Genomic DNA, 13147 nt, shown 5'->3' with positions numbered 1-13147 from the left:
GCACCTTGCATACTTCGATTCTTTCCAGAAGAATAGCTGTCAGCAACTGTCGCAATGGATCACACAGTCAGATTATGCAGATTTTACAACACCTGTGCCAGCGTTTCATCAAAGTGTTTCATTTTATTACGCAGTAACCTTGTATTGATTGATCACTTTACTATTCATAACACGTTTTTATTCTATTAAAACATATGATAACATGTGGCATATTGAAACGGCACAAACGACCATTATGCACTTTATTTTACATCTTGATAAAACTGTTCTGTTAACCTACAGAAGGCTCCTGTGTGTCCGACTCTGAGGCAACACTGGCGATATTCTTTTCTTGTATAATAAACTGTAGACAAGAAAAGATAGTGCAGGCTGTCGCAGTATTAAGGCGTTCCTCTTCTAGTTTGAGTATAGCAGCATCGAACAAATCTTAACATTACCGGTATTCAAAGATTAGTATTCCAGTAGTCTCTACTCAATGAGGAAGCTATATATAGACCATGAAAGCTCGAAATAGCTCCATACAGACAAATCGCATGCCTCGTATTATCTTATGCACTTTAATTTGAATCGTCAAAACATCTCAAGCCCTTCAAAGCGAAACATTTTAAGATGGAAACGTGAAAAACTGTTTGTCGAGCTGTACAATTATTCAACAAGATGGCGGGTTTCTGTTTTACCAGCACCTGTAAGGCGATTTAGCAGTAGGTTACGTACAGGTGATGATACCTTTACAAACAGAAACGATTTTAGAATGATATATTAATCTTGACGCCATTGCAGAATGCGCCCAGGCGACTGGAGCTGTTAACTGCCAGTTCAAATAGACTACATGTAGTCGATAAAATGGCTGTCCATGACAGTTTCTGGTCCTCTTCAGCTCCAGTGTTCTTTGCAATCCCTCTTCAAATATCTTAGGGAACAAATGTGAAATGTTATTCAGTGAAACCAAAACGTGCCAGAAAGCAGAGATAATACGACATTTATTCTCAAACAGCCAATCACAGTTCTGTCTATACGTTAATTAATTCACTTCCAGGCCATAATGCTCATTGTTGCTACATTTGGTCTCATCACTAAACGTCAGTCTGCACTAATTAGATATGATATAGGCTACAGCAGACGACTTCAATGTGTTTAGTTTCATAGGTACTGGGTTTCTAGGTCCAGGATAAACGACTCCAATTAACGTTTTATTGGTTTCCAGTTCATTTTTTCAGCAGACCTCTCTGTTATGCCTTATATCACAAAAAGCTAGACTGTAGTAGTTATACTATTATTATTATTTGTTTATTTAGCAGACGCCTTTATCCAAGGCGACGTACAGAGACTAGGGGTGTGTGAACTATGCATCAGCTGCAGAGTCACTTACAATTACGTCTCACCCGAAAGACGGAGCACAAGGAGGTTAAGTGACTTGCTCAGGATCACACAATGAGTCAGTGGTTAAGGTGGGATTTGAACCGGGGACCTCCTGTTTACAAGTCCTTTGCTTTAACCACTGGACCACACAGCCTCCTTATACATTTGAAATGTTGCTTATTACATACATCTACAGTACTCCTCTAGAAGAATAACAATGCTATGTCACAACTTGATTTTCCTCCCCTTCACTTAACTGCATGTTGTGTAAGGGAAATACATTCATATGTAACTCATGTATAGATATAGGGTGGATCATGTCTTGCAAGAATATTCTGTTCTTCTCTTTCCCATGTGAGCTTTACTTTATTTTCTTTTATTTTTGGTATCTCACTGCAATCTTGTAAAACTAAGCAGAAAAAAGCAGTAATGTGATCGCTGAAGGCGACTGCAGGGAAAACTATATTTGTATCATCATAAAATGCTAAGTGGAGCTCGTGTTTCACTTAATTAAAAGAGGGCGGTGAATGTAGCTGCTGTATGTGGGTTTGTCAGATCACCTCAGCTGATACCCAAAAGGATTTTTTTTTATTAATGCTGTACACTAGAATAATAGATTACCTATCGAAGGTTCATTGACTTTTCTCACAGGCCTTTAGATAAAGAACCACTGGCAGGGCAGAATCCAAAGGTTCCTGAAATACACGAACATATCATTTTTTATTAGCGTGCGTGCGTATGTATGTATGTATGTATGTATGTATGTATGTGTGTGTGTGTGTATGTGTGTGTGTGTATGTATGTATGTATGTGTGTGTGTGTGTGTATGTGTATGTATGTATGTATGTATGTATGTACGTACCATATGCTTACCATAGTGATATCATGTTGTTAAAATATATTCTTATTTTTGATGTTTTTGTTTTATTATCATTATTCAAAAAATTAACTACCGTCAATAATGTTGGGAGACTTTTGGAATCCTTTTCAAATCCCGACAACACTGAAATGTCCCACGGTATTCGCAGCTTTATGAGAAATAATGAACTCCATGCCAACAAACACATCAGCATTGCGGATTCAGATACATGATTGGGATATAGAAATTCTAAATTAGTTATTTCTAATTGAGATCATGGATGTTGAGTGAGAAATTGCATGTATTGTTCAAATAATAGACATAGAAATACGCACAGCTTATAATAATATAGGCTGTAGTTCAAACGGTATTTTTTCTTAAAACTGTTTCTGTTTTGTTATGCTTGTAGTTCACACATAACAATGTAGTTGTTATCCATACACAAAGGAACAGATAATTATCATTATCTTATATTTTTAATGGTGAGGGTGACACGTGAATACAATACATAGCATTTTATAAGGCTCCCAATTTACATTAGTCATGTCGTGTTGTTTTTTTTAGGTGGAAAGATCGATTTCAGACCATGACTGAATCGATTATACGGCTTTGAGGCAACTATAATCATGGTCGGCCCATGTGATCTCAAAACGAACGAAAAAAAAAACAACCTTCCTACGAGCTCCAAAACATAAAGGCAAAAAAACAAAAACAAAAAAAGAAAAAAGACAAAAAGACTAATAGCGCAAATTTCAGACCAGGGTCTGTCTGTCTGTCTGTCTGTCTGTCTGTCTGTCTGTCTGTCTGTCTATCTATCTGTCTGTCTGTCTGTCTGTCTGTCTGTCTGTCTGACTATTTTTTTTTATCTTCTGGTTCACTACATTTTGATCTGAGATCGAGACCTTTAATAGTAATATCCCAAAAGTATACGTCTAAAGATATAAAACCCATTATCAGTATAACATACTAATATACCCTTTCTTATATTCACAATCCTTTTTTTGTTTTGTTCTTCTGCCCTGCATCTATAATTTTGTTTGGATGAAAAAGATGGATATTTTAAAGACAGCATTGTGTTCTAGTTGGCTCACTTACACTGGATAAAACTGGTTGCCGAGATACCAGAGAGCCAATAATCTCTTAACAGCTCAACGTTGCTATTCACCCCATATATGGGCTCTCAATACTGCACTGCAGTCATAGTGAAACCAATCACATACACCACCATATAAGGAAACCCGCATCGTATACCTTCTGAGCTCTATTACGAGAAGTGCTCACATTCAGCAAAATGCGAACAAAATCAATCTTTTCCATTTACCTTGTAATTATATAATTATAGCCAGGGACTATTTATAAAGCTAAATGTTTAAAATATGAGTCAAGCCATTGCATGACCCTATTGTTTTTTGCTTGGTGTCTTATTAATCTACACTTTATTTTATGTTGCAATGGTAGGTATGTGAGCCGTGCCGTCTTTCACAAATAAAATGTCTTCTCTGAGGAAGCTCTACAACAAATGGCTTTAGGCACACTTTTTTAATATGTGGAAAATGCCCAATATGTTGGTAATCGTCAGATCTTTGTGAAACGTTTCACGTCAGAAAGGCTTTTACTTCTGATTTTATATTCCATTCTCTCTCTCTCTCTCTCTCTCTCTCTCTCTCTCTCTCTCTCTCTCTCTCTCTTTCTCTCTCTCTCTCGGCCTCTCCCTGTGTCTCGCGTGTTCTGCTCAAAATAGTCGATGTCCGCCCCGCCCCCAGTGATTCGTTGTATTTGGTTTTATGGACTGCCAAGTGTATATAACTTATAAGAGTACCTAATCCCCCCCGACTGTGATCCGAGCCTCGTTCTGATTTCATGCACTACATACAAAGGTCACCTTCATGTTCGTATTACACATTTCTCCTGTATTCCAATAACAACCTCGGTTAGCTGACGATTCGAATATCGTTCAGAAAACGAGACGAGACAATGGCGTTAATTGATGGGAGATTCACACAGAACACACGTGTTACTGTTAAATAAAATACAGACCTAAAATCGGGGTGTATTTGTAATTGAATGTCTTGGGTCAACTGGAAAACTAAACCACCAAAAGCAATACACACAGTATATCAATTCAGTATTCAGCTCACGTCTATCTCCCAGCGTCACTGGAAAATTGTATTCCTTAAATCCATTCCCTCGCTTCCAGAGAAACGCTATAGTCACACCTCATTACATCTGTCAAATGTCAATTTATATAGCCCAGCTTCCAGCTACTCCATGTGTGAACACTAGCGCTAAGGGGTTACATTCCTGTCGATAGACATGCATGTCATAGGCTGATGAGGACTGTTTCCACGGCAATCGGGCATGTCTTCTAAAATGGCCATCTATATAATTCGAATTGTCTCTTTTCCACGTCGTATTTTGGGGAGACAATTAAAATGGAAAAATGCAATATTGGCAGCAAATTACCATTTAATTTAACTAATTTCGTTAATATATCAGAATATTTAAAAATGAAAGCAGACAAATCACTGAGACATCCAAAAAAGTCTCTTTTTTGGCAGTATGAATCACAAGGAAACCACCTTTATATTCATACTCCCCATACCAAAGTCTTTTTTTTCTTTACAACGAACGAAAGTACGATGTGAAAAACCGAAATGACATACTCCATATACTGCAAAGCGGTTTCTGCAATGAACACGTTATTTTTACAAATTTCCAAGTGGTCATATATCGGTTGAATTTTGTTTTAAGTCATTCACAGTACTGTCTATACCCGCAAACAAAAGCAAATAGGCCTAAATAGAAAGCGAATGACGTAAATATAACATGAACCCCTTTTCAATGAGAAAAGTTCGTTTAAATGTTTATTTTGTTCGACAGAGCAGTCCATCAGAAAGTAACTGTTTACTACTAATTATAGTCTATACCATAGATATTCCTTAAACATACATGTGACAAATCACACAACCAGCGCTCATAACCCCCCCCCCCCCCCCAAAAAAATAAAATAAAATAAAATAAAAATAAAAACTTGCTTTCTTCAGAAATGACTATTATATGTGAGTGATATAGTTTCACACGAAGGGATTTTTTTTTCATTGGTTGTCAAAACATAACAGAGCGTCGTTAAGAACATAGTTGTTTGCCCTTTAAATTTGCAATGTCCCATCGTGGTTTTAAACTCAAAAGGATTGGTTGTTTGTGTGCATTGTTGTACAGTCTTTTCTTGAAGTCCGTGATAAAAACGTGCGACCCGTTCCATTGCGGCTTGATAAAACAGCGCAGTACACGGTGTACCACCTTTTAACTCGTACCACAAAATAACAGGACACCTGCACAAAACCAGAAGTCGTATGGGAGAATACGTTACCTCACAAAACACAAGAACTCACCTTCTGAATTGAGGTCTACTCACTACGTCCAATATATAGTCCAAACGTGACAACCAATGCCTTTGTATGATGTAAACAAGCCAATTTTTGGCTTACCTGTTTATTAGTTACAGGCACACAACCACTTCCCTCCTCGTTACTTGTCACTCTGTGAACTAAACAGCTGTGTTCAACATCGGCAAGCTTTTTAAATAGGCACATATTGTAAAACCGTAAGGGACAGGCACAGCAAATGTAACATACACTGTGCTCTGATCAGTAATGTTTATATCCACACACATCTTATGAAGAGTTGTTTTACGACGCCTTTCTTTGGCCTGTTTGTGATACATCACTCGTCGTTTTCCTGACTCGCCTTGTGATACAAAATAACTTATTTTTTCAAAACTCAAAGAAAATAACAACAAAAAAATGGTCTATTCACAACTCTGTTATTAAGTGGTATATTTCGGAGTAATTTTGTGATTCATTAGGACTCGTTTTTGTGGTATTTTACCATAAGTTTGATCTGAAGCAAAGCTTCACTTAGAAATTTGCTGGCACATTGCTATACATGAAAATAATATAGACAAAATATTTACAAACACTTACAAACAAACATAAAAAAAAACCTTTCCAAATGAACATATATAATATATAGATGAATGTAATCCGAAATTAGCAAGCAGTTAAAAGTAAGAACATTTACTTGATCAAAGTGTCAATTCACTCTTGATTAACACAAAGTTGGGAACAAACCAGTATATTCGTATTCCTATTTAAATCATTATTACTGGTAAAAAAAAAAAAAAAAAAACCTTCAATGTACTATATGGCTTTGGCGCATCCACCGTGTTTATTTACTCTGGGTCGAGACAAAATCGATAGACGACTGCATCTGGATCTGATTGTAAGCAAAAGTTGTCTATGGCTGTTTAACAAAAGGTTTGCAGAAATAGTCCCGAATAGCTGAATACAAACAAAATAGATGCATGCAATGTATTAACTTAAGTGATTGATTTGAATTAATTCATTAACCCATTAATAATTCATGCATTGTTGTTGTTTTGTTTTTTTTATTAAATGTCCTCAAACTTTATTTGACATATTGTTTTTTTCATATATTTGACAAAATACACAACTCCAAAATGGAAGGTGTTTCTGATAAACTATTTAATATATATATATATATATATATATATATATATATATATATATATATATATATATATATATATATATATATATATATATATTCTTCATACGTTTTTCATTGTATATGCTATTCCTTCTGCAGAAGAGGATGATAGCTGCCATTAAAAAATGACAGGCAAAACCACAAGTAAATAGTTGAGCTGACAAAATAATTTCTGGGGTTCTCATAAAATGTGGACCCGCGTCTGTCTGTCACACACTACCTGTCAAACACGATCAATGTCTTGCATCTTCTCCATCCTCTATGCCTCCTACAGACCTTTCTGATAGAATTTTCTCTTAATCTGATAAACAATTCATTTTATACCAATTGGACTATACTTAACGCGATTAGCGGGACTTTGTATAAGTGATTGCTGTGGTGCACCAACCGTTTGAACGAAAAATAAAGATATTCAAATGTATCCAATGCTAAGAAATCACTCGCAAAATACGCCTATATATGTAAAGGGATTATATTTAAAAACATGCTGTGAAGTTTTGAACACTTGCAAATACGTCGCGCTAGATTCTTGCTTGCTCTAACGAAGCTAAACCCTAACAAAGTCATATTTTATAGGATTTATAGGATTTCCATTTTTCCAGCAATGCGACTCTGTAGCACACCCTGTAACTTGAGAAACCACGTGAAATGTTTTTAATACACAAGGCACATGTAGTTTTCCGTGATCTTACAAAGCGATTTGAGCAAGCGTGTTTAAACCGCGAGCAGCTACGCCTCCTAGTGTAAATATAACTTTGAAAATGCTTACTAAGTTTTTAAAGAACAAAACAAAAGTTTAAACATCATTCTTATGGAACAGATTACAGCGTTTGTTTTAAAACTCTTAAACTCTGCAGACTTCATACCTACCAAAATAAACTGTGCGACATATACAGACAATGTAAATGACTGTGCTAATAATATTCATGTTTAAGTTTGAAATGTTTACAGTGCAGTCATTATCTTTGAGGTGAAATGTTTAAAATTAAATGTTATTTTGTAAATCAAAGCTTTTAGTTTTACAACAGATTCGCTGAGATCAGAACGTCTGCGTACGTCAATTTAGTAGAATATAATGAAAATGGAAAAAGGAATCATGAAACGGGAGGTACACAAACAATCGGAAAGAATAATTTAATCTAAATGGGCTTATTCGTTAAATAATTATTATAAATAATCTGTTAATCAAATAAAGTGTTGCTAAATGAAATTATGGTTGCATACTATATTAACACAACCATTATAGGGAAACTAAAATAATAATAATAATAAGAATACAAAATATTTATTCAGCACATACTGTCTCACCACGGCCCGAAAAAATAGAATGTGCTGCGACTAAATGCACACTCCAAACCCTTCTAGCATGGGGCTGACACGTTCCGATTCTGATATACAAACATCATTTTATTGTGCAGTATACCTCATTCAGGAATGGGTCGCAATTTAAGAATTGGTTCAGGGGGAAAAATGCCCCCCCCCCCCCCCCCCCCCCCCCCCAAATACACACACAAACCACAACAATTTAGGGGAATTAGTACCAAATAATTTCGAAATACATTATAATGAAAAAACGCGTAATGAAATACAAGAACATAAATACTTGACCGATTGTTCGAGTCCAAGAAAATAACTTGCAATCTATTTTTTTAATAATTGTTCAAACTAATTATATATATGCCAACTAAACAAAAGCAAACACAGACACATTTTTTTTTTATCTGTTCTCCAAAAACATATTTTTTTACTGGTCTTTCAGATTTCTCAAAATTCCTTGAATTCCTATTAATAAACAACGAAATTAACGAGAAAACTCATACAAACGGTTAGGCACAGCCTATATATTGAAAAAATAAAACAATCGAGAGGGGTACCATATAAAGACAATATGCAACAGAAATCCCCAGTAAATAAAAGCATATTTTATTAATAGCTTATTATTTTTGTTGTTAGTTATTCGGCGACTGTTTGTTACATATATAACCCATAATATTCCAACAGGGATTTCTTTATGAGATTTCTATGATTAATTATTTTAAATCAATCAATCACTTAATCAATCAATAAGTAAAAAAAAAAAAAAAACCTGTTTCACGTTTTGGAGTCAAACGCAAACATTTGTATTTAATTTTAATTTAAAACGGGCAACATAAGAAATATGGCAGTGATATTTCTGTCTTCGTTTTTGCTAGCCCTGATCTTTATTACCTCCTTTAAGTCATGCTTTTTAAAGGAGAATGATCACCTGGTTACGACCGAACCGGGTTACTTGATAATTTTGCAACCTCATTTCAGCCCCTTGGAAATTGGGTTGTTTTTATGGCTGCTTAAAGAAAATATAGATATCAAAACTATAAAAAGACAGAAAGATTCTCTAGATATATTTCCTTATAAATTTAGCTCATAGTTTTCAAAATCTGAAGCATATAGCCAAGAAATATTACAAAAGCAAGGTGTCCAAGAATTGCTTTTTCACGCGTTTGTTTTTAAAACTCCAAATCCATTTTTGATGCACTTCAACCAAAAAAAATACACCTAAATTGTATGCCTTTTTAACCATGTGCCAAATTCAGTATTTACATAAGCTACTTAAAAGTTTTTTTTTGTTTTTTTTTCCGCGTGAATATAGTTTTTTATTCCCAAACTAAAATGTGCAATTTACGGGCACAATAGGTCAGATTTTATAATATTCTGTTTCAGTGAAATCAAAAACAAAACAAACACACACACACACACAGATCTGACATAGAGCAAAAGCACAGTTAACCTGACCCAAAGATATCAATTAACAATTCAAAAGACATATGCACAGCAATGGAAGGAGGTTTATGATGTTATGGGGTAGGAAGTCTATGACCTTACAGCCTCTTATGAATATGGAGTAACTACTCTGGGGGCAGTGATTATGCATGTAATCAACTGTGCTCCTTATATCCGGTTGTCAGAAATAGAGCGCAGGTGAATAGTATCTATTTATTTTGCTTGCTCGTTTTTTTGTGTCTTATGTTCCAGTAGTTTTAGTATGATGAGCTTTGAAATACAAGCCTGTACTGCAGCGGTATGATGTTCAGAGCAGCGCAAAGAGAGAGGATAAAGCCACACTTTTTTTTTTTTAAAGGACAAAATGTCCAATTTAGTTTGGTTTGGTAAGGCACGATTAAGGAATTACAAAAAATATAGTTTTACCCGAACAGGGATAATTTGACGGATGTTGTTTTTACTTAACCACATCTGTATGGTAGAGCTACTTAGGGACATAAAACAAAAATCTAACAAATCCTACTAAGCATCGATAAAATATATGAAAGACCTTCACTAGCTGTCAGCTAATTCTATTAAAATATGCCTATATATCCAAGTTTGGAGTGGGAATACCACGAGACAAAAAAATAGCAAACGCTGCAGGCTTCACAAGACGTAACTTCTAACTCCTTATCATGACCCTACAACACAGCCTCTGCAGGAACGTCATTTCCGCAACTGGAAAGCAAAGCCAAGCACCGCCTTCTCGCTTAGCAACCAGCTCACGTAGCAACCGACGACCAATGGACTCTGGCAAAAAATGTTCCACCGACAGCACTGCCTTAGCAACAAGTAAAATAGGTGGTGACGTCTGCGAGTCAGTATTATGGGCTGTCTGGTATAAGCAGCGGTTGAAAAAAAGCGAGATATCCGAGTAAACATGGAGCTCTCAGCTGTAGGGGAGCGAGTGTTCGCAGCCGAATCCATCATTAAACGGAGGATTAGAAAAGTAAGTGGCACCCAGTTTTCAATTCCCATCACAACATCACAGCTTTTATAATGTTGCACCGCTTTCTTGTAATACCCTGCTGGTTTCTGATTTACATTCTGCGTTTAATTGCACACAGGGGCGAATGGAATACCTGGTCAAGTGGAAGGGTTGGTCTCAGAAGTAAGTAGGCTTGTCCTGTCCTGCTGTTACAACATTTGGACATAATGTCAAACGGGTAGAGGTATTCACACAATTCGTTTCTGATTGCGTTCAGGTACAGCACCTGGGAACCTGAGGAAAACATCCTGGATGCCCGCCTGTTCGCAGCGTTTGAAGAAAGGTACTGCAGGCCTTTGCAAAAAGCATTTATAATATAGTGCATGTACGTGTATTTTACATCGTTTTGAATATAAGATATGTGCAAATCCATATTGATCATTTTACAGGGAACGTGAAAGGGAGCTGTTTGGTCCTAAAAAACGGGGACCAAAACCCAAAACGTTTCTGTTAAAGGTAACTCTTAATTATGTGTTTTTCATATACAGTACTACGTATTAGCCTACAGACTCACATTTAATTGCACATCTTGAAATCGCGTTTTACATTTTAAATAAAGCTATTGGGAGAATCAAATGCATTACAAAACAAAACAACAACAACAAAAAAACAACAGTAATAAGTACAAGTTTTGTATGTCATCTGTATTATTACTAGCCTATATGAGATAAATTAAAACTACCCATTATCTATTAAAGTTGCTATGCATGATATAACGATCATACCCTAAAATGCCATTCCATTATACAATAATATTTTTAAACAGATCGGTAAACTGTTATTACTAAGTTTATTGACTGTACCAATGTGGCATTGTTGCTGTGTTATCTTGTAGGCACAAGCCAAGGCTAAAGCCAAGACATACGAATTCAGAAGTGATGCAGCTCGGGGGATTCGAGTCCCTTACCAAGGAGGGATTGATCCAGATCCTGGTATCCCTCCCAGGTCCCGAGAAGGGTTGAGGAGGATCGTCCCAACCATTCTGCCTCCTGGCAGTATCAACAGAGGGGAAAGTGTTAGAAGCAGCAGGGCTGTAGATACCCCGCGAGATAAAAAACAAACAGAACCTCAAGAAGGAGTACGAGTACCTAAAAAACGAGGTCCCAAACCTGGCAAATCCCGTTTGAAAAATAACGCAGCGAGTTTCGTCACAGAGGCTCCCAAAAGAAGTAAACTGGACGATCACGGGGAAGGTGCGGGAAATTACCAACGTGTAAAAGCGGGAAATCCCGATGGAACTATGTCAGAGAAGACCGGACCAGGTTTAAGTGTGATTCAGTTGTCCAGGTGGCAACAAGGTGAACCAGGTTCTGGTCACAAACATGGACGAGGGGCACCGAGTGGCAGCACCCATAAATATGGTACAGAAAGCAGTATTAACCTGGCCAAATCAGGTTTAGATGTGCCTAGGACTAAGCATAGGGTAGAAAATACTGGGTTCCCACACCACAGAAGGAAGCATGTCTCGAAAAACAGTACCTATGCGCCCAGCAATAATTCTTCAAGTTCAAAACCATCCCTTATTGCCAACATACCAGTGTCGAGAATACTGGGGGAGCCAGAAGAGGAATCCTGGAGCCCGTCTTTGAAGAACCTGGAGAAAGTTGTTGTAACGGACGTAACAACAAACTTTCTGACTGTAACCATCAAAGAAAGCAGCACGGATGAAGGGTTCTTTAAGGAGAAAATCTAAAAATAATAATGATTTTAAAAAAAAATTTAACATTAGGACGTTATTTATATTCTGAAGTGAAAATACATTTTGAATTTCAATCTTACAGAAAAAAATACATTTGAGCTACAAAAAAACCCAACAATTTTATATGATTGTACATAGATAAAATATATAGATTATATATAAATATGTAAATGGAAAAATAGTTTATTTAATGTGTCGACCAAAATGTTGGAACTCTTTCCAAACTATATAAATTGGACTGCTATATAGGACACCCAGTATTAACTCTGTTGCATGCTATAAAAAATAAGCTGTATAGATATTACAAATGTGTGCATAAAATGCAAATGATCAGATATATAGCCTTACATTTTGAATTGTAGCAATATGTGTCGGTATGCAATCATGGTTACATACAAATACACGCTTTTCTGTTTATTACCAATGCATGCAAATTGTATATTTTATAGTTACATTACGAAGGAGCCTCTGGTAGCTGATGTTTCATTTAACAGAATGTACCAGTAAATTAGTACTAGTACCAAAGAACGGGTTGTATAAATGGTGGAAGGTTCTAAGGAAATGTGTATTAACATATGACTAAGCTTAATTCAATGTCATACCTTGTTTGATTTGTTTACATTATTTACTTAAGCATATTTTCAAGGCTTAGGATCCTCTTTTACATATAGCAGGGTTAGAAACTCACGCTCGCCCAAGGCAAATTAAATCTGATGAGGACTAGTTGATGTCTGTGTCTCAGTAGTCCTCTGGGCAAGTACTTAAAACAAATGTATACATATACTCTCGCGTTCAGTCTTGCGTTAAAAAAATGCAGGGAAGTAAATTTTCTAACGGGGTGTAGCAATGGTGAATAAGCATTCACAAATAA

General features: G+C 36.2%; 1 protein-coding gene across 1 annotated transcript; it reads left to right on the top strand.

Annotated features, from left to right (window-relative positions):
- The first annotated feature begins 10404 nt into the window (after positions 1 to 10404).
- On the top strand, positions 10405 to 12700 carry LOC117424415 (chromobox protein homolog 8-like). The gene is made up of 5 exons (XM_034040730.3): positions 10405 to 10538; positions 10657 to 10700; positions 10795 to 10860; positions 10967 to 11033; positions 11413 to 12700. The coding sequence occupies exons 1-5, from the start codon at positions 10470 to 10472 to the stop codon at positions 12268 to 12270; spliced, it is 1104 nt and encodes a 367-aa protein (XP_033896621.1). The 5' UTR covers positions 10405 to 10469; the 3' UTR covers positions 12271 to 12700.
- The last annotated feature ends 447 nt before the right edge of the window (positions 12701 to 13147 follow it).

Source organism: Acipenser ruthenus, chromosome 19 (genome assembly GCF_902713425.1).
Source record: "Acipenser ruthenus chromosome 19, fAciRut3.2 maternal haplotype, whole genome shotgun sequence".
In the NCBI taxonomy this organism is placed as follows: domain Eukaryota; kingdom Metazoa; phylum Chordata; class Actinopteri; order Acipenseriformes; family Acipenseridae; genus Acipenser; species Acipenser ruthenus.
This window is presented reverse-complemented; position numbering and strand designations above follow the sequence as displayed.

Excerpts from the sequence above, each read along its gene's own strand:
- LOC117424415 (XM_034040730.3), top strand. The coding sequence starts at position 10,470 with ATGGAGCTCTCAGCTGTAGGGGAGCGAGTGTTCGCAGCCGAATCCATC. Across the intron at positions 10,701-10,794 it reads TGGAAGGGTTGGTCTCAGAA|GTACAGCACCTGGGAACCTG; the intron begins GTAAGTAGGCTT and ends GATTGCGTTCAG. Across the intron at positions 10,861-10,966 it reads TTCGCAGCGTTTGAAGAAAG|GGAACGTGAAAGGGAGCTGT; the intron begins GTACTGCAGGCC and ends ATCATTTTACAG.